This window comes from Bos indicus x Bos taurus, chromosome 9 (assembly GCF_003369695.1).
Source record: "Bos indicus x Bos taurus breed Angus x Brahman F1 hybrid chromosome 9, Bos_hybrid_MaternalHap_v2.0, whole genome shotgun sequence".
Taxonomy (NCBI): Eukaryota; Metazoa; Chordata; class Mammalia; order Artiodactyla; family Bovidae; genus Bos; species Bos indicus x Bos taurus.
In genome coordinates, this window is record NC_040084.1 from 45,167,854 (window position 1) to 45,187,279 (window position 19,426).

The 19,426-nt window shown below is 37.0% G+C and overlaps 1 protein-coding gene across 2 annotated transcripts in view; it reads right to left on the bottom strand.

Moving 5' to 3' along the window:
- Positions 1 to 19,093, bottom strand: part of LIN28B (lin-28 homolog B) — a 142,840-nt gene extending 123,747 nt beyond the window's left edge. The window contains exons 1-3 of one of the 2 annotated variants that reach the window (XM_027551319.1): positions 19,019 to 19,093; positions 10,074 to 10,122; positions 1,800 to 1,987 (exon numbers count right to left, since the gene is read on the bottom strand). In XM_027551319.1, coding sequence (XP_027407120.1) covers positions 1,800 to 1,987; positions 10,074 to 10,107 — 222 coding nt within the window. In that variant the 5' untranslated portion in view covers positions 10,108 to 10,122; positions 19,019 to 19,093. Of the gene's footprint in view, positions 1 to 1,799; positions 1,988 to 2,820; positions 3,062 to 10,073; positions 10,123 to 19,018 lie in introns of those variants that run through there. The other variant, XM_027551320.1, reaches the window with a different exon arrangement.
- Positions 19,094 to 19,426: the final 333 nt, after the last annotated feature.

Below are 19,426 nucleotides of genomic sequence, written 5' to 3' on the forward strand. Positions count from 1 at the left end.
ACTTTTCAGCAATACAGCATTTCTTAATTTGGTAGATACAGAAATGCTTATCAACATATAACCATGAAACAGCTTAAAACTGGATGACTCATTGTTCTAAACATTAATATCAGTTAATAAAATGTCTAATATTTGAATATATTAAAAGGTAAACATAGAAAACCAATTGTAACAAGGTGTGATAAGACAAAGAAGAAAAGGGCTATTTTTTTTCATTCATCTATAAAACGAATTTATGAGATTGTAAAGAACAATTTAACAACCTAAAGAAGGTTCAAAGAGGGGAAAGCCAGAGCCTGAGAGAAAATGGATTTGTCAATGATTTCAGTCATTCTGTGTAGGGAGGAGAAAAGCAGAAAATGTGGCTTCATTCTCACATATAAAATAGGAGGCATAAAATCCAGTAGCCTGTCTGTGGACTTCTATTTATGTATTTAAACCCTGTTTCAATTCACAGATTATGCTGATCCTTCCTCATGTAAACAGCCAATAATGATAGCCAGGCCTTTAGGAAAGGAAAACACACCACATAGCAAGGTCAGGAAGCTACCAAGCACAGGACAACAGATCAAAACAAAATGGTTTCATATGTTTCTATTGTTTATATACTTAATTTGAAGATGATATTCCTTAGGGAGGAAAAGAGGTTGTAAATTATTACCAGGAACATGCAACATACTATCAATCAAAACATAATTTTTTTGCAAATACACTATTTCCTGCATGTATCTATGTTAGTGAACCTGTAGGACTGATAGCCATGCATTCAATTCTTTTTAACTCAGATGTCAAGCTAAAATAAACCTCTTTAGTCTTAAATCCGTTACTTCGAATAATTCTTTACAGATCATTTATATTTCTCCAACTTCTATGGATTAAATAATCAAGCTTGCAAACTTGTAGATACCTTTTTTTACTATGAAGAGAAGAGTGAAAGGGGAAGACGTATTCATTTTCTTGTTTCCGGATAAAATTTCGAAAATGAGAAGAAAAGACGTCATATTTGGTATTTAAGCATCTTTTAAAATTACAACACAATATAAGCAACGGTGGAAATTTGTCCCAAGTAGCCAACTAGTACATTTTAAACACACAAACTAGAGCCGCCACTGGCCACATGTTTTTTTGAGTTCAGTCTCTTAAAGAGACAGTATCCTTGGATCTATGCCCTACAAGGAGCACGTTTCCAAAATGTTTGATTACCAAAAATCCTCTCCTGCATTTCTTCATATCCATACTAGATCAACAATGTCCGACTTTATTTTACTGTGAAATCAAATTATTTTCACTCGATTCTACAAATGACTACAGGCAAATATAAAATAATTGGGGAACCTACCGTGATTAGAGGCGTCTAAAGTAAGGGTACCTAGAGATTGTTATAGTAAAACATTGGCGGTTGTTGTTTTTTTTTTTTTTTAACTTAGTATGATCACCGTTTCTTAATTCATTTCCCACTCATTTCCCAGACACAAACCACGTAATATAGTAACCAGTAACACCGGAAGCTACACTACGACAATTTCGCTGTGCAAAGAGGGGAAATTACTGAACTCAATCAGCACCCAGAACTGAAATTTCAAAGATTTGATTTTCTGTTTAGGAAAAGACACGCAGGAAAGAGCCCATGCACATACCCTAAAAACTGCAATCACTCGTGATTTTAAAGAAGATTTTGAAGGACACACTATTATAAGTCAGTTGACAAAACTACCGGTCAGCTCCTCCAGAGAGAAGCAAGTAAAGACGGGAAGCAAAAAACAGACAAACAAAAAAAAACACACCACAGTCTGGCTTACTTGGTGTACAAATACATCCACTGGAATATCCAAGGGGCTTCCCTCTCGGCTTATCATGGAGATGAATCCAAATCCCATTCGCACGTTGAACCACTTGCAGTGGCCAGTTCCGTGCAAAACCTGGGATTCGTCCTCTGCCTGCTCTGGCAGCTTCCCGGGCTCTTCTCCACCACCTTTGCCTGCCCCGCCTGAGTAGAACAGGACAAAAAAGTCAGTTAGTCAGAAGTCCCAAACAGTTCACTGAAGGGGGGGGGGGGGGGGGGGGCGTGGGGAACTGCTTGGGAGTGGGGATCGGGGAACGGAAATGGGGGGGGGGAGAAGTTACTAAATGGTTGATTCCTTTTTTTCTGCTGAAAATAAATTAAAGGGTTAAAGGGGGAAGCGGAGGAGGGAGGAAGCCACAATGTTCTATCGATCACAACTTCCACGTTTCTGTACATACGTGTACTTTTTGATTAAACTGTTTTTCAGCCACATATTACAGTACAGCATGCGATACTTTACTTGCATATTGCTGATTTAACACTGATCTCATTTATAAAAAGAAATTTTCAGCGAAACTAATTCTTTCCGGCATGCACGAGGAGGAAAGAAATCGTGAAGATGATTAGAACTAGTTAATGCACATGCGGCAGCATTGAATCCAGGGTTATTTGCAATGTGCATTCCCCTCCCCCCCAATAACTTTCAATTAAAGTTGGGGTGGAATGGGGGAGGGGGCAGGTGTATAAAAGTTTTCTCGGGCTCACTAACTGAAACTGCGCTTAATCACACTCAAACAATTCAAACAATAGCCCCCTGAAAGCTTTTCAAGTTGTGAATCAGTGTGGGCGGTACAAAACATTTTTGGAGATCTATAACAATAGGTTGCAGAAAGCCCCATTGCGCGACGGGGGGTGGGGGTATTGCTCAGTATTGGGGTAAAAAGGGGAAGGGGGGGACGGGCAAAGAAGGGTGGGAGAGGGGGAGGGGGAGAAGGAAGAGAGAAAATCACAGTAAAACAATAGAAAAGAAAATTAACCTTCGGCCATGTTGCCCCACGGGCCCTCTGCTCCAAACTCGTGAGATGAAAACTTTCCCTTTGGAACGGAGTGGTCTTCTGCATCAATCTAACATCTTGATTTTGTGCGATCACAAATTTAGCTCGCATGGTCTAATGTGCTTTCCCTCTTTTGATTTTTTTTTCTCTTCTCTCTCCAGTTTCTGGCCCCCTGAGCACACGTGACTTTGTCAATTACATGCTTTCTTGCTACTAATTTCACCTCGGATCCTTAAGGGGCTGGCAAGAGGAAGAGATAACCAATCGCCATTTCATCTATGCTGACACCAAAATAATTTATGAATGAACACGAAAAACTCAAACATGTTATCTTAAAGACAATTTGGGACGCTTCTTTACGATAAATCAGAATGCCGATTTCGTGCTTTTACTTAAACACAATGGAGGGTCCTTGTGAATCGTCGATTTAGAGAAACGGCACAGTCATATATGTGCACACGCGTGCCTTACACACAAGCCTGTCTCAATAATCTCATTTAGGGGGGGAAAGCCACTTAAATAAAGCAACCGATGTTATGCTCCCCCCCCACCCCAAGAATTCAACTGATCAGTAACAACAAACCTGCTTAGGATGCAAATTTCACATTTAACTCAATTCTTAGAGGAAAATATGTAATTTACAAAGGATCTAATTGAACCTAATTACACATCCATGAAACTTTATATAATGGTAATCTACACCCACAGTAAGAGAAATGCACACAAGTACCTGATTGTGCCCTGAAGTATTTTTCAAATTTAAAATAAAATCCTACCGGAAAAATCGCTATCACCTTCATGCAGTCAAATAGTGTTTAGGTTTACCGTTTCGGAACATTTTGGAGGGGGTTGGTAAGGAATTGTACTTCACAGGTTTCTCCGCCATCTCTTTCCGGGGGAGGAGATGTGATTAATGACTTCCTAAATAACAGCCCAGTTTTCCAGCCTAACATAAGAGTGAACCTCAATCAGTGGCGATTGTTCCCCAAGAGCAAGGCGACGTATGTATGGGCAGGGAGGGGGAGGGGAGCGCCAGGCAGGCGAGGTGAAGAGGAGCCAGAGAAAGAGGTGGGGGAGAAACAGCGGGCGAGGGTGGGGGGAGGGGTGAAAAAGAGGGGCCAGTGGGAGGAAAAAGGTAAATTCACATCTTATTGACTGGACCCTGACATTTTAAAAGTGCACTACCAGTGGATACAAGAGTTGAATAAACGAAAATTTAATAACGGATTAGGCTCCTACCGTCCCTTCCACGGCCAGCACCCCAGTTTCAAAATGCTTATCCTTTTACCTTTCAGATTGTTACAAACGATTGTTGATTACCAGATGCTGACACCAATATTGCCTCCCTCATCGACTACTACAGTAAATACTACAGATCAACTGGAAATGCTTGATTTCCTTTAGAATATAAAATAACACCGGTCTTTGAAACATTTAAACGCACCACCACCCTTTCCCCACCCCACCCCCCATTTTCTTAAACAAGCAGTTTACCGAGAAACTGTACAGATACCACTTCCCTTCGGCAAAGCTACCGAGTTTACCCTCCCCCACCAAACCCGCAATCCACCTCCCCCCCAACACACTCCTAACTCTTAACACTGTTTCACACAAACTAAAACGTAGGGATTCTGAGTCCAAAAGCTTTGGAAAACCCACAGAATCCACCTATTTACACCTCCTCCCCATATTAAACAATGAAATGGACAATTATACTAATTAGTTCAGATCTGAAATAAATGGATGTATATAAATGTTATTTTCAGCTGTTTGTGGTAAAAGGCTTCATTGGAGACTGATGAATTTGAAAAGATTTTTCGTCTGTTTCTTTCTTTTGTTGTTTCTCAAGAAAGGGAGCAAAGCTATCTCATTTTATTTACTTTGGTGGAGAGGGGGAGATAACCATGTGCCAGCTGGTAGGGAGGAAAGAAAAAGTATAAAAATGCAAATTATTTTGCAAGAGTCCCAAAAGCTTTTAGCTCTTAAAAAAAAATTGCTAACAACATTTGGCATTACTTTATTAGAAATCAACCGATTACACTGACCTATAATGAAATAACTTTAACAATGGTACTCCAGGTTAAATGTTTTGAATAATAGGAAATATAAAAATTAATTTAAATCAATAGTGGGGGTTTTAATATTTTAAATGAATCACTTTTAAAAATCAACATCTGATAAAAGAAATAACATGAAAATTATTAACACAAATTGAGGAAATGTCACTATTTATGTAAAATTATCATAAAATTCACAGGCAGTGTAATTTAGTTTTGTCACTGACACACATCTGATAAACAATATTTTATGTTTGTTTTTAATCAGAAAATGGACTAATCAGCATAAACTCAGAAACATGTAGGTGGGTTCTGAATTCTTATTTGTTCAATATGATGAAATTCAAACCTATAAATACATAGATGAAAAGTGGGAAATACCATAAGTGAACCACATTGGATGATATGCGTTATGAGATTCAGTTTAGCCGGAATAGGGGCCTCCAGTATTAGTGGAATTAAGGTAGGGTTCACTGGACTGGTCACTGGTGTCAGAGGTTATCGACTCATTCATTTCCTGAGAGGGACATCGGCCTTTCAAGTCGCGTAGAAAGCTTTTTCCAACCGGGAACTTTGAGAAATCCTCTAACATTCATTCACAGAGAATTTAAGGCAAATGCATTTACATACCTGGGGGAGGGAGGGGGAATGTGGAGAGTAAAAGAAAGGAAAGGAGGGGAGAGGAGAGGGAGAAGCAGGGAAGGGAAAGGGTAGGGAGGGAAGAGAAAGGAGACAGTGACATAGAAAATACCAGTTTCCATTTCAGGGATATGGCACTGTCTTTGAAAATAGACTCATCTTTTCCTGCTCCCTGCCCTCAATCTTTTGAGCCTAAGATCCTTGTTTAAAACTAACCATAATCTTTTCAAGCTCATAGAGTTCTTTCACCTAAAATGGTCCCTTGAATCTCCTAGAACGCTTTCCAATTTGTCACCTTCCTGAAGTCTTCTGGTTTTAATTTTTGTCTCATTTCCTACTTGTTTTTAGTGCCAGAAAGACCTGTGCTTGACTCAAAACGCATGTTTTATACTTGTGGAAGCCAAATGTTTCAGTAGCTTGATTTATCATACTTCTTTCAAAATGTCTTTAAAATGAGTTCAAGTAGCTACAAAGAATCCTCAATGCACTAAGGGTAAAAAAAAAAAAAAAAAAAAAAAAGGAAATAACCTATTAAACCCCGTTGGTTATCACAATCTAAAATTTCTACAGTTATGAAACGAAATACACAATTTTTTCTTTCTTTTAAAAATTCCAACAGTACAATGCAAGGAGCCGAAAAAGGTTCCAGAGCCCACCGTTGTTGTTTTCAAGTAAAAGCAATGAGTGACTTCTATACAGCTGAAACAATGCTTCGGTTCTTCTTAAAACTAGGAGGAGGGGCTGCGGCACCATGGCGAGCGGCTCCACCCGTGCTCCCCTCCCGGCAAATGAGGCCGGGGTCTGCAGCCCGCTCTGCCCTCGCAGCCGCGGAGTTTCACGCGCAGTCCCGCGCCCCAAGGTCGCCGAGACCCCCAGGTCAGCGGATCTGCCCCTTCCCTCCACCGCCCGCCCTTGCCACTTCCTCTCCCCTTTCTCTCTTCAGTCACCTTTTCCTTTATTCACCACATCACCACCTCAGTTCTAGAAGTTGAGTCCTTCCAAGAAGGGTGAGGATTTTTCACTAGTTAGGGTACTTTCACATTTGTCATTTTGTCCCAACCAAATGAACACCGAACAAAAGGAACCCTTGCCTCCACTGGGATGGAGGCAACGTTTGGCACAATCTGCTACCTTCATTGCATTTCTACACATATATCATTTATAATCTGATCTCTTCATCTGTGATGTGTCAAAGTCTCCGCAATCAGAAAAGTGAAGTCGGGGGATGGGGGGCGGTTATCAGAAGCGGCCAAGAAAAGGAGCACCCCACCCCCTACTCCCCGACCAGGCCATGCCTAAAATGGAGCTGTCTTCAGACCCCTGGCGCCGCCGTCCTTTCGGGAAGCCACGAAAACGTCGCCGTGCGCCTTTGGAGGGTCAAGAAAAGCCGTCTGTGGGGAAGGCGGTGGGGGGCAAAGGGAGTGGAGGGCGACCAGGGGCGATTTTAGGGAACCCCTTCTCTGGCCGCGGCGTGAGGTTTCCCGCGCAAAAGCTGCGGACCCGCACGTCGGGCAAACTGTTGCCGATCCCTCCCACTGCGTTTCAGTAAACTCCTTTACCGGCAAGTAACTTTCTTGAAATTCTTACAATACGGAGTCAAATGAAAGGAGTGCCTCTGCTGTTGATCTTACAACAGAGGCACTTTAGAATATGGGGGCTATTTGTTTTTTTTTCCCCAAAGAGCACAATTCCGTTCTCATTTAATTTCCTTATCTGAAAGCAAAATGCTCTGTCTTAACACAATTGTTCCGATTTGGTAATTTTTACACAGCTATAAAAACCTCTTAAAATTTTTCCTTAAATATTTTAACATAGTTCCCCAGGTATAATGAAATAAAATTACAGAAATACAGAAAACAATAGCATTTTAAGTTTGCCAGACAAATTGCCTCTATAGTTCAAGCATTGAACAACAATGCTTGAAAACAACCATTTGCAAACGTTTTCTTCATTTTGGTTAGTTAAGTATTTAGAACAACAAAATTATTTCAGAAAGGGGATATTACTTTAACACCATCATTTTATAAAAGTTTATTTTTTAAAACGAATAGTAAAAAATCACTGTTAACATACTTCAACTGAAACAAAAAAATAAAAATTTTATTATCACTCCTCCCAAATATTTTCTGAATTGTCCTAAACAAACACTTGGCTATGTAATTTTAATTATGACAGCAGTATGTTAGAGAAATCATTTAGTAATAAGCATTTAGAAATCATTTAGTAATAAGCATTTATTTTACCTTGCCCAGAATAGCACAAAATGAAGGTTGTGTTTTATTTGAAATGAGTCCCATGTTTTTCACCTGTACTACTTGAACAGTTATGCTTCATAATTTAAAGATCTTGTGCAATAAATATTGAGTCTACAGAAATGACACTAAATAATGTAAGCATACAATTTTTTCCCCTCTGAAAGCAATGAATCAAAGTTTATTCTTTAAAACTTAAATCTCATCAAAACAAATAATTAAGAATAGGGGCTGTTTCCTAGGTATTTCCTTTAATGTCTTCATTTTCAGTTTATTTCGGGGAAAAGAATAGGTAGGAGGAAAATGGAAAGGGAAAAAACACTACAAGAGTAAAAGATGAGGCAAATGAGAAGAAATCTTCAGGCTTTAAAGATGTCTGTGTGAGAGGAAAATCTGTGGAGAAAAAGCATCCAGCTACAAACTGGAGGCCAGAGTTCTGGTCCCATTTAATGACCTTGTGACCTTGGATCATTAAGCTTCTCCAGCCCTCAGTTTCCTTACCTGCAAAGTGAGGACCTTGGAGCAGTTGACATTCAAGTTTTAGGCATAAATGTAATCTCTGACAATAATCTTTCTTTTGGGGAAAGCGCAACCTCTCCCTGGCCAACCCCTTTTTAATCACAAGGAAACACAGACATGAAACTTTATTGCACTCACTTAACACATTGGTGTTAACATTACTTCCAGCAGAAGAGAAAAGGGCCTCTGGACTGCCTCCAGTATGCCCCCAGAGGAAAACCACAATCCAAGAGTAAGGGGAAACTAGTTGGTAAATTAATATATTGTGGCAACTTTTCAGAATCTTCTTTTTCATGGTACTCTTTAGAGCATCACCTCTATGTCAAAGGATTCACTCTAGAAAAAAAGTAAAGTGCTGTCAAAAGACAATGCCAATCAGTGGTCTACTCACTAAACCTTTTGATCCCTAATGCTTTCCTCTCTCTACCTACAATCCTGTATTTGATAAGCTTAATACTAGACTAATATCTTTTTACTTGTACTTATAAATGCTCATGAACTCTGTCATCTTATAGCTTTTAAGAGTTTTGATAGCATTAGTCAAGAGAAGAGCCAAGACATTAAAGCCACAAGAGCAGAAGCCAGAATAACACATTATCGCATGCATGAGTGCTCAGGGCTCAGTGAGTCCAACTCTTTGCAACCCCATGGACTGAAGCCCACCAGGCTCCTCTGTCCATGGAATTTTCCAGGCAAGAAAACTGGGTTGCCATTTCCTCTGCCAGGGGATCTTTCCCACCCAGGGATCAAATCCCCATCTCCTGTGTCTTCTGCATGGCAGGTAGATTGTTTTACTGCTGAACCAAGGGGGAAGCCTGGCAATACACTGTTACTAATAAAACCATTTGGAAAGAAGAGTGCTGTCAGTTTTCAGTTAGTTTCAGTAATACAAGAGAATATTTATACATCAAAAACCTAGGTTTTAAAGTACACCTAAACAAATGAAAGGGTATGTATTTTTGAAGTGTTAGGTTTAAGATGTTAAAAGTTCACATGACACATTTTGTATTAATAGTATGTTAGTTGCTTAGACATGTCCACTCTTCACAGCTCCATGGACTGTAGCCCGCCAGGCTCCTCTGTACAAGGAATTCTCCAGGCAAGAATACTAGAGTGGGTAGCCATTCCCTTCTCCAGGGGAATCTTCCTGATGCAGGGATCAAACCAGGTCTCCTGCATTGCAGGAGGAATCTTTACTAATTGAGCCTCCATAGAAGCCTATCAATAATATAATGAGCAACTAATTTGATACAAACTGGTGAAAAGCAAAATAAATGGGACTGTCCTAGATTAGGAAAATTCTCTAATCTCCTGAAAAAATGGCTACTATATAGGACTATTTATCTTATAGTAAATTATTTTAAAACAGCAGCAAGTCTCTATCGTTAATTTAACAAATACTTGTGAGGCCTCTTTTCAAAATGAACTTACAAAAGGACTTACAAAAATGAACAAGCCACAACTACTTTTTATTCAGGTCCATAAACATTTAAATATTATCTATTTTGCCTGAGACAGGGAAAAAGCAACCACAAAATTCAATACTGCTAAAATTAGGAGGAAAAAGTTAATTAGAAGATTTCACCCTTGCAATTCTGGTGGGAGTACTAGTTTATAAATGAAGTGATCCGGAGTACAGTAGAATATATGGTGCCCATCGTGCCACAGTGGAGAATTTCTAAGAGCTGTCACATTTTCTCATATGCCTCCAGTGATCTTTTTAAATAAATGTTAGTTAAGTAAAAATGTAATTGAAAAAAAGACTAACCTGGGGCTGATGAAACCTGGTTGAATGACCTCATTGTCTTCTGAAGAACCTAAAATCAGAGAGCTCAAGTCAGTACTACATTAATTGCTCATTTAATTGACTCTTCTTCAGCTTAATGGCTCATTAGAAAGCAGTAAAATGCTTAGGTTTTGACTCTGTGAAGCGACCTGTAAACTTTTCTCTTTTTACAATGTAAGACTCACCTAGCAAAATTAGATAACCAATTGGCATAAACTTGCCTTTCATTCCAATTCAAGGACAGTATTTTTAAAAACGTTCTAAAACCTATTAAGATGCAAAGATTTCAGAAACGATGCAGTTTAAAAATTTTTTAATATTTAATTTTACACTGCAATTCAAGAATCCCATTCTTCTTTAATCACAGTTAACAATGAACCCAACCCACAATATTGTGCTCCTTGATGAACTTATTTGACTATTCTCTTCAGACATCTTTTAGAAGATAAATCATGAGACTCTAATTGTGATACTACACCACTGATCCTGGGTCTATTACATATAAAGAATTTTGAAGAAAAAATTAACTTTAATGGTGGTAAATTTAATCACTGAATAAATTTAACTAAAGGAATCTAATGTGCATTAACACAGATTTTAAAGAAAAAAGTTCTTTTTAAAAAAAATGAGTAAGTAATGATTTTCAAATATATCCACTGGCAGATGTCACGGTACAATAAAACTTGCAATAAAGAGGTCACCCAGTAATGAAATACAACAACTGCAACAAAAACTCCTGATGACCACTGAATTATTATTTTTATCTTCAGGTCAGAGTTATTATGGCTTGCAAAATAGATTGGTTTGAATATGCATCCACTCACCTGCTACTACCAGGATGTCATTCCCCTCTTAACTAAGTTTTATACTCTATATCTACTAAATCAATTCACAAAAAATAAATCATTATGTGTAAATTCTCAAGTCACAATCTCATTTTTTTCTCAAAGCAAAATGGAGGGTTTTCCCAAATTCAGAGTTCTACTGAATGTTGACACAAGATTTTTCTTACAAAGGATGACAACCCCACTGAGTAAGATTTGAAAAGAATAGAGGCAGAATATGAACAAAAGGCACGTGAACCTCTGTTTATTAAATCCTTCAGTTATCCTCTGTTTACAACCAAAATACAGAGATAATGACAGATCCTAATGTTAACAAAATTCATTATCAAAACTTACTGAAGTTCTTTTCCTTTACATTGAGCCTATATTAATTTTACACATTTGGTTTATGTGAGGGTATATTTAAATATTATACATAAATTTCAGCAAAACCTAGCTCATATTTTTCTAATAGCCCACAGCCCAGGCTTAATTTTCTCTGCTTATATTTACAAAAAAGTTCAAAATAACATATTCAAAAGCTGTGATAAAAACAGAAAATGTTTGCAAAAATTATTTTTTCAAATAATTCAGGTGCAAAATTACCATAAATGATAGATCTAATAAACTAAACATCAAATAGTGTAAGAATTAGCTAAATAACATCATTCAATTTTAAGATTTCTAACTAAGAGCTTTCTGGATTTAATGAAATCCAGTCAATCTGAATGATAAAGATGTTCAGATTTTTCACTATTCAAACTTACATGTGATGTTTTCAGTTATTGATAGTTTTAACGTTATCATCCTTTTCAAAGGAAAAGGTGGAATTATTTCAAAGATATCAATATATTCCAATGATGTTAAATAATGATTTAAAAATTTTCAAAAACAAAAGTTAGAAGAGAAAGTACAATTGTTTAAATACGAGTATTAAAATCTACCTATATGAACAACTATGATAGGAATAATAGATTAATGTTATATAAAATATTCATAATATTAAATGTTCATATTCTTACTATAGGTGACTATTTTTTGAAAAGAAATAATAATGATAATGAAAATAATTCTTTAATGGCAATGAAATATTCCCAAAACAGCTTTTTGTTATTTTATACATAGGCATTTTTATTACAATGCATTTATCTGCCCCTTCACTAGAATACTCCCTAATTATCATTTACATCTCCACTTGGCCCTCTTTTTCTCACTGTTCCATACTGAGTACAATGCCTCTACCATCCAGCACTGTACTGTAGTTAACTCTAAGTGCTCAAGAAGATGCTGTTCGCTCTCCCAACTTAACTCTATGCTCTATGGTGGGAAGGAGAGTGTATATTTAGCTCATCATTGTAATCCTAACATTCTTTAGTGTTTAATACATTTTTTTTAAATTAATCAATGACAATGAACTTCTGAACCTGGGTTGACTATCTCTAGGATGCCTTTTATGAATTAAATGGACATATAAACAAACTTTTCTTATAAACTATCTTTTAAGAGAATGTGATACACAATCATTGATTATTGTAAAAAAAAAAATATGCACATATAAAGTGACTTCAATAATTTTATTTTAAATAAACCATAGACTTACCAATATAAAATTGCCTAATTTAACACCATTCATTACAAACACTCGATTTCATATTTCCTCATAGTAAAATATGTAAAATAATATTCTCAACTACATTACATAATGTTGTTAATCCACTATTGTAACTATTCATTATAAAAGAAAACGATTACTACTATGCATTATACACTATAATTTATTTAAACTGACATGCTGTTAAGCCCAGAGAATTGAGTAATAATAAATAAAATACTGCTACATATTATTGAGAACTTTATTTAAATTCAATTTACATCATGTTAGCTTTTACTTCTAATATTAATAAAATGCAACAGTAACTTCAGGTTGGCAAAGAATGGTTTAGTAATCAAGAACATTCACCATAATAAAAGCAAATTTATTTCATTATTCTCATCACCATAATTTCTCAACATCTACAAAAAGTTAACAAATTTTTGTTTCTTATCATTAGTATTTTCAAAATAATGTAAGCATAAAGTACATTACAGTTTGCTAAATATTCACTTCATGCATGGCTTATAAAAAATTACAGTCTATTTACAGTATGTCTCAATCTGTCTTTGTAAAGCAAAGTAGGCAGGAATGTGACTTTCCTTGCTTAGAAAGTTAGTTGGGGGTAAAGTTTTTAAATGATTACTTAAAGGCACACAGCAAACCTAGTACAAACACCAGAGTGAACACAGTACAAATATCAGAGTAATACTAAAGCACAGTATTTATTTACACTTACTATAACTTAAATATATCAGATACACATATGAAATAAAACATTACATGTGGAAGTTCAACGCTGACACTAATGTGTGCACTTTATGAAAAATATTTTCTTAAACTGTCCTGTAAAGGAATGTTTCAAGGTAGGAAATGTTTCAGTGTAATTATATTTTTACAAATTAGTCAATAGATTAAATTCAAATGCCACCTAAGCAAAATCTGGGTAAATTATTGTGTAATTTAACTCAACATCCTACTATAACTTCAGAAAAAACTGAAAATGCTACACCTTCAATTATACACAGATACAGAAAATTTAAAGAAATAACCTATTTGAAACTGAAGTTAAGACAAATATTTACTTGTGACTTTATGTAATTGTTTTCCTGTTAAAACAGGAAACCTCACTGAACTATTTTGAAATTATCTTTAGAGAATGGAAAAAAAAATCAGTATCACTTTAGAAAACATTTCAAAATTATATTTTTTATATTTATGAAGCAAAAATTACTTTTTATAATATATTTTAAAAAGTTAACCTTAGAGGCTAGTACTTGTCATACTGCTACTCGATCAGAGATGATTTTAACTTTATTGACCATTTTACATATTGAAATTTTATTGATTTCACATAAAATATGGGCAGCTCTAGTCTTCTCTGCAACTACTGTAGTGAAAGATAATATATAATAGAAAATAAAAAATTTCAAAGAGTAATCATTTAAGTCAACTGGCATATTGTCAAGATTGTTTAAAGGTACCAACCATAGTACAAATAATTGGTAAACACAATTCTTCAGCTTAAATGTGAATGTTGTAACACAACTAAGCCATGGCACAGTTGGGTTTGCTAATGCAAATAGTTTGTATTTTCTACCATATCAAACAACAGTTTTATACAATAAAGCTCACAGCTGAGTCATTTGTTGAGGTCATATTGAATAGGAGGAAAAAATTAGTGGTTTTAAATTTAAAAGAGTCAAAACAATGGCAGAAGTCCCACCTTTAAGAAGCTGATCACATATATTTTGACGGCTTACCATAACTTTAAGACAAAACTTTAAAATTACTTCAATTTTTTTTTTTTGGATAGGTAAGAAGCAGATTTATTTAGAGAAACATACTCCACGGACAGTGTGGGCATCTCAGAAAGCGAGAGCAGCCCCAGGGCATGGGGCTGTCAGTTTTTATAGGAGTGGGTAATTTCAAGGGCTAATGAGTGGGAGGAGTATTCCAGCTAGGGGAGCTTCTTGATATGATAAACAAAACTGATTCTAAGTAAACCTGAATATTTCTACATAAGTACAATATTAACAAGAAAATTTTATTTGATATACATTTTAAGTTTTGATATACATTAATGATTAAAATTTTATATCACAAGAGATTAACAACTAAATGAAAACTTAGTGCACTTGAAATAGTTTCAATAAACACTTTATAAAGATCAAGAGATGTTTTAGAGGCTGCTCACTTTTACATCACAGCCAGTGACCAAATAGTGTAATAAATGTAATTTTTTTTTTAATCAGGATTAACTACCAAAAATGTAATGCAAAAAAAACAAAACATAATTTATACATGTTTTCTAAAATTTTTAATCTATAAAAAAGTAAATTTTGTTTTTAACTTATACAGTATAAGCTATTTAGCTGAAATGTTTTTGTAGTGCCTGAAAGAAATGTTACATAAAAGAACTGTTTGAAAAATATAAATATAGTATTTTGGCTCTCACATTCCCCAATAAGAAATATTGATTTGAAAATTTATAAAAAACTTAAAACATGTTTTCCCACCAATAGAACTGGCCATTCAATGCTAAGTCCTTTTTCCTATATAATTAGGCTTTTGTTCAGCCATGAAAAAACTAGAAACTGATTGCTTGAAATGAGCTGCATGCCCTTTGTCCTGGTTTGTCACCTTTGACCCTCAATTTGATGATCCTGCATGTCAACCCATTCTATTTTTAGGAAAATAATGTCAAAGTTCTATGCCTAAAATAGTACTTTTTACTGAAATATTAAACACATTACAACATTCCTTTCAGGTAATTTCTATAATGGTTTCATATTAGTGTTATTTTCACACAATACAGAACACAATAATATTGTTAGAGGTGACAGCCTGGTGTTTATCTTGCTTTAAACAATAGAAAATTCCCACAAAATGCTAATTCAAGATTATTATAATTTCAAATTTATATTTTTCTCTTTATTTAAAAATGCATATATGATTATTATTTCTAGTAGAACTTATTTCATGAGTCATTTAATTTTATTATTTTGGTAACCACATGTTTTGATGTTGGTTTTCACAGTGCCACTTTGACAGTGATATAAAACCAAGTCAAAAATTGCAAATAGCAAATTCATACTGAAGTTTACAGTGGTGTTCCCTAGAATTGGACAGTTTTTGAGAAAACTCACTAGTCTCTTAAATTGGTTTTAAAATCTTGTCTTCATCTGTTAAGTGGCAACTTGCAAAGAAAGAGAAAACCTCTAGCACTGATCCCATTGATTTTACTGACACTACCCAAAATCAATGTTATATTAATATACTTCAGAGATGAAATTTCTCTATCACAATTTTTGGTTGATTTTAATGATTACCAAATTTCATCTGGGTAAAAAGAATATATAAAAAATTATGTATGAGGTATATATTATATTTTCTTACAGTGATGATGCTATTTGAACATCTACACTATTTCTGTGTGCAGTTTTCAGTCAGATTTAGCAATGGCCAACATGGCTGTCTTGGTTCAGCACTATGGTCAGCGACTTCATAGAGAGTCAGTGTCAGAAATCCAACACATTGTACACGTTTATACTGGGTAAGTTTCTCAAACCAATATGATTCTATACTCCATACATTCCTAGATATGAGCATATAAATCAATTTTAAGTATTGTAAAGTATTTTTAGTTATGTGTGACAAAGTAGAAATTCTTTACTATGTGGTTCATCAAAAACAGTTCAAAAACAACACTTACTTACAATCCAAACACAGTTCCTTCAAAAGACAAGAAAATCAAGTACAGGCTCTAAAGCAATTAAATATAAAACCTTAGAAGTATTTATGACTACAGATTTTTAAAAGAAAATAATATTCTATTAAAATTACCAAATAAGAAAACTCTTTAGTTGACCAAAATTTTGTATAGTCCCTTTCATAATCAATAGCTTAATTACTTCTGAACTGATTCATCTCTAAATCTCCATTTTCCTTTTTCTCCAATCAGTTCCACTATGGATTAAGATAAATGTTAACAGATCATTTCCTGACTCGCGCTTCCTAATAAGGTCCCCCAAATTGGCAGTTTTGAATAGCATTTTGTTTAAAGAAATGTCAACTCTATACCTGAAGACTGTCATGAAGACCATTACCTGAAAACATGCATACAACATTTATTTAATAACTTATTTTTCTCTTAATTATGATTTGTAAATTACGATAGCAGTGTGTTATAAATACAAAACAGTTACATGATTAGATACCAAACATTATCAAACTATTAGGTAAGATCTGCTTAATCTCTTTGTTCAGCGTAAACAGGAAAAAAAAACGCTTATATCCACTGTATTTATTAAAATTCTAGTGTTTGTTTTTTTAATTTACATGTACAACACACTTTAAGTCATTCTGAAGATTAATTTTGAATACTACCATACTAAAACTTAATCTATTTCGCTTACACAGAAATATAGTTCACTTCATTTACCCCCATTAATACAATTTTTAATCTAAATCCTGATTAATTTCACAAATTTTTCATTGTTTCTGAAAGAAATTTGGCACAGACATATAATAAGACACTCTACAATTTGACAAGGATTAATGGGGCTTGATCGCTGAATTATTTGGTTCCAGATCTATTGAGGAGCATCAATAAACAGTTCTAATAACCAACATGAACTACGAATTGATTCATATCCTTAAATTCTCTCGATATTTTAATATCAAGCAATGATTAGCTGATCCTATTTGTAAAATGGGAAAGTCAAGTAAAGCATTTTATTCATTTTTAGTAACTTCCCCTCCCCAGCAAGTACTAGAAAGAGGCCTATGTCAATTTAATTCTTAAAGCTCTTTAGGAAATTTGGGCACACTGGATTGCCCTATTTCACACATTCAGAGAGAAAGAATAATGGGAAGCAAGAGCTGTCCCCCAAATGAACAAGAATCTATTTAATCACTAATCTAAATGGAACAGTATTACCTATTGTGTTGTTAATTTATAATATGACTTCTCTACTACGTTAGTGCAAACCCATAACAGAAAAAAACTAATGGCATAAATTCCATAATAATTAAATTTGTATTTTGAAAATCACACAAATTGGCATAAATTTCCAGTAGTTCAATTTAAAATTTTGAAGTTTCCCTGAAGTCCTTAAAAAATTAAACTGTGATGTTTCATAAGTTATTGTTGGACTTAAAAATATCCTTTACCATCAGATGCATTTTAAAAAGCGTTACTGCATTATCACCTAACTAAATACGCTAATAATCTGAACAAAAAAATGAAAGGATTTTTTTAATCCGAGTAAATATCATTTTGTCATACTTTTCTAAGGATGGTGTTAAATGTTTTAAATTCATTCTAACATCAGTTGCCATGTGTAATTTTAACTTCCACAATATTTTGACCAAGAAATTAAAAACTGCAATAAAACACGAGTCTATTTTCCCTTGCGTTAACAGCTATAGGGATAAAAATCCTCAATGGAGAATTTAGTTCTATGAGCAGTAATAATACTTGATAACGTTAATATCCTGTGGATGAAAACAAATCCACAGAGAGATCAGAAAGGAACTCAAGGAAACACAGGAACCTAAGATTTCAGTCTGTGTTACATGAAACAATTCAAAATGGCGGACTATTACTTACATTTAAAAATTTTCCGCAATGAGGGCACTAAATACATACTGCAAGATGTTACTCGAAAACACTCAATATTTACCAACGTGTAGTTTAAAAAAAAAAGTTTTGGGAGTACAAATCCTCATAAGGCACCCGCATTCAGTGTTCCAGCCAGTAGTCAGTTACTGTTCCTGCGAATGTATCGATTCTTCTTTGGCTTTTTTCTTTTTCAAAAGCAACCTAGATCCAAGTGCGTTTTTCTCTGTTCTCCTCAAATCCTTAATTTTAATTCATGAATTTACATTACCAATCCCGAAGCAAAAAGGATCCCCGACGCCTGCGGCTACAAAGCAGCTCCGCAGCGGAGTGCGCGAAGGGCAGGAGCGGACGCCCCCTGGCGGCGCAGCCCCGCGGGCCCGAGGCGCCCAAACTGGCCGCCAGGACTCCAGCCCGCGCCGCACCATCGCACCCCGAGTGGCCCGCACCCCCTCCCGACCCGGCCCGCCAGCTCCAGCGGCCCGGCGGCAAACCGCTACGGTGAGACCTGGCTGCCGCGTAGGCAATGCCGCGCCGGCACACAGCGCCGACCCAGCGGCTCGGAGCTGGGAGAGAAAGGTGTGAACCCGGAAGTACATCGCCTGCCCGCATCTCGGTGGGAAAACGGGGGCAATAAATCAGGGCCGGCGAAGGCAGGACACCGCTCCGGCTTCCGAACAACAACTTGCTGCGAGACCTGTTACTTCCCCACCTGGCCCCGTTCTTCCCCCTCCCTGGCGCTCACGCCTCCTCCCTTCTCCCGGCTGCGCCGCACCGAGCTCCCCTCGACGTTGCTCACGTGCCAGACCCGGGGCCGCGAGCGCCGTCGGCACCCGCGCGCACACCCAGCCCCTCGAACACTCGCCCGGCCGCGGGGCGCGCTGCTTACCTCCGGGGCCTCATGGTCGCGTTGCTCGCTCGGGCAGAGCGGGGGAGAGGGTGTGAGTACGTGTGTGGCGTTCAGTCCGGGGACGGGGCGGAGGAAGGGGCCTGGACTCTGTCACTTCCTGAGGGAGCGCGGCGGCCGGACACCCGGGATGCGCGCGGCGGGGCCGGGCCGCTCAGCACATTGTGAGCCGGCGAGGGGACGCGGCGCGGAGGGGCCGGGGAGCGAGGGCGGCGCTCGGCTGCCGGACTGGAATCCGCTGTCGCCGCCGCTCGGCCGCCACAGCCCGGCGGGGAGGAGGGGGCCGGGCCGGGGTGGGGGGAACCGCGGGGCGCGGCGGCGGCGGCGACACCAGACTGCTCGACTGGAACCCTGCGTCAGGCGGCGGCACGCGCACACCTGCCCGCCGCC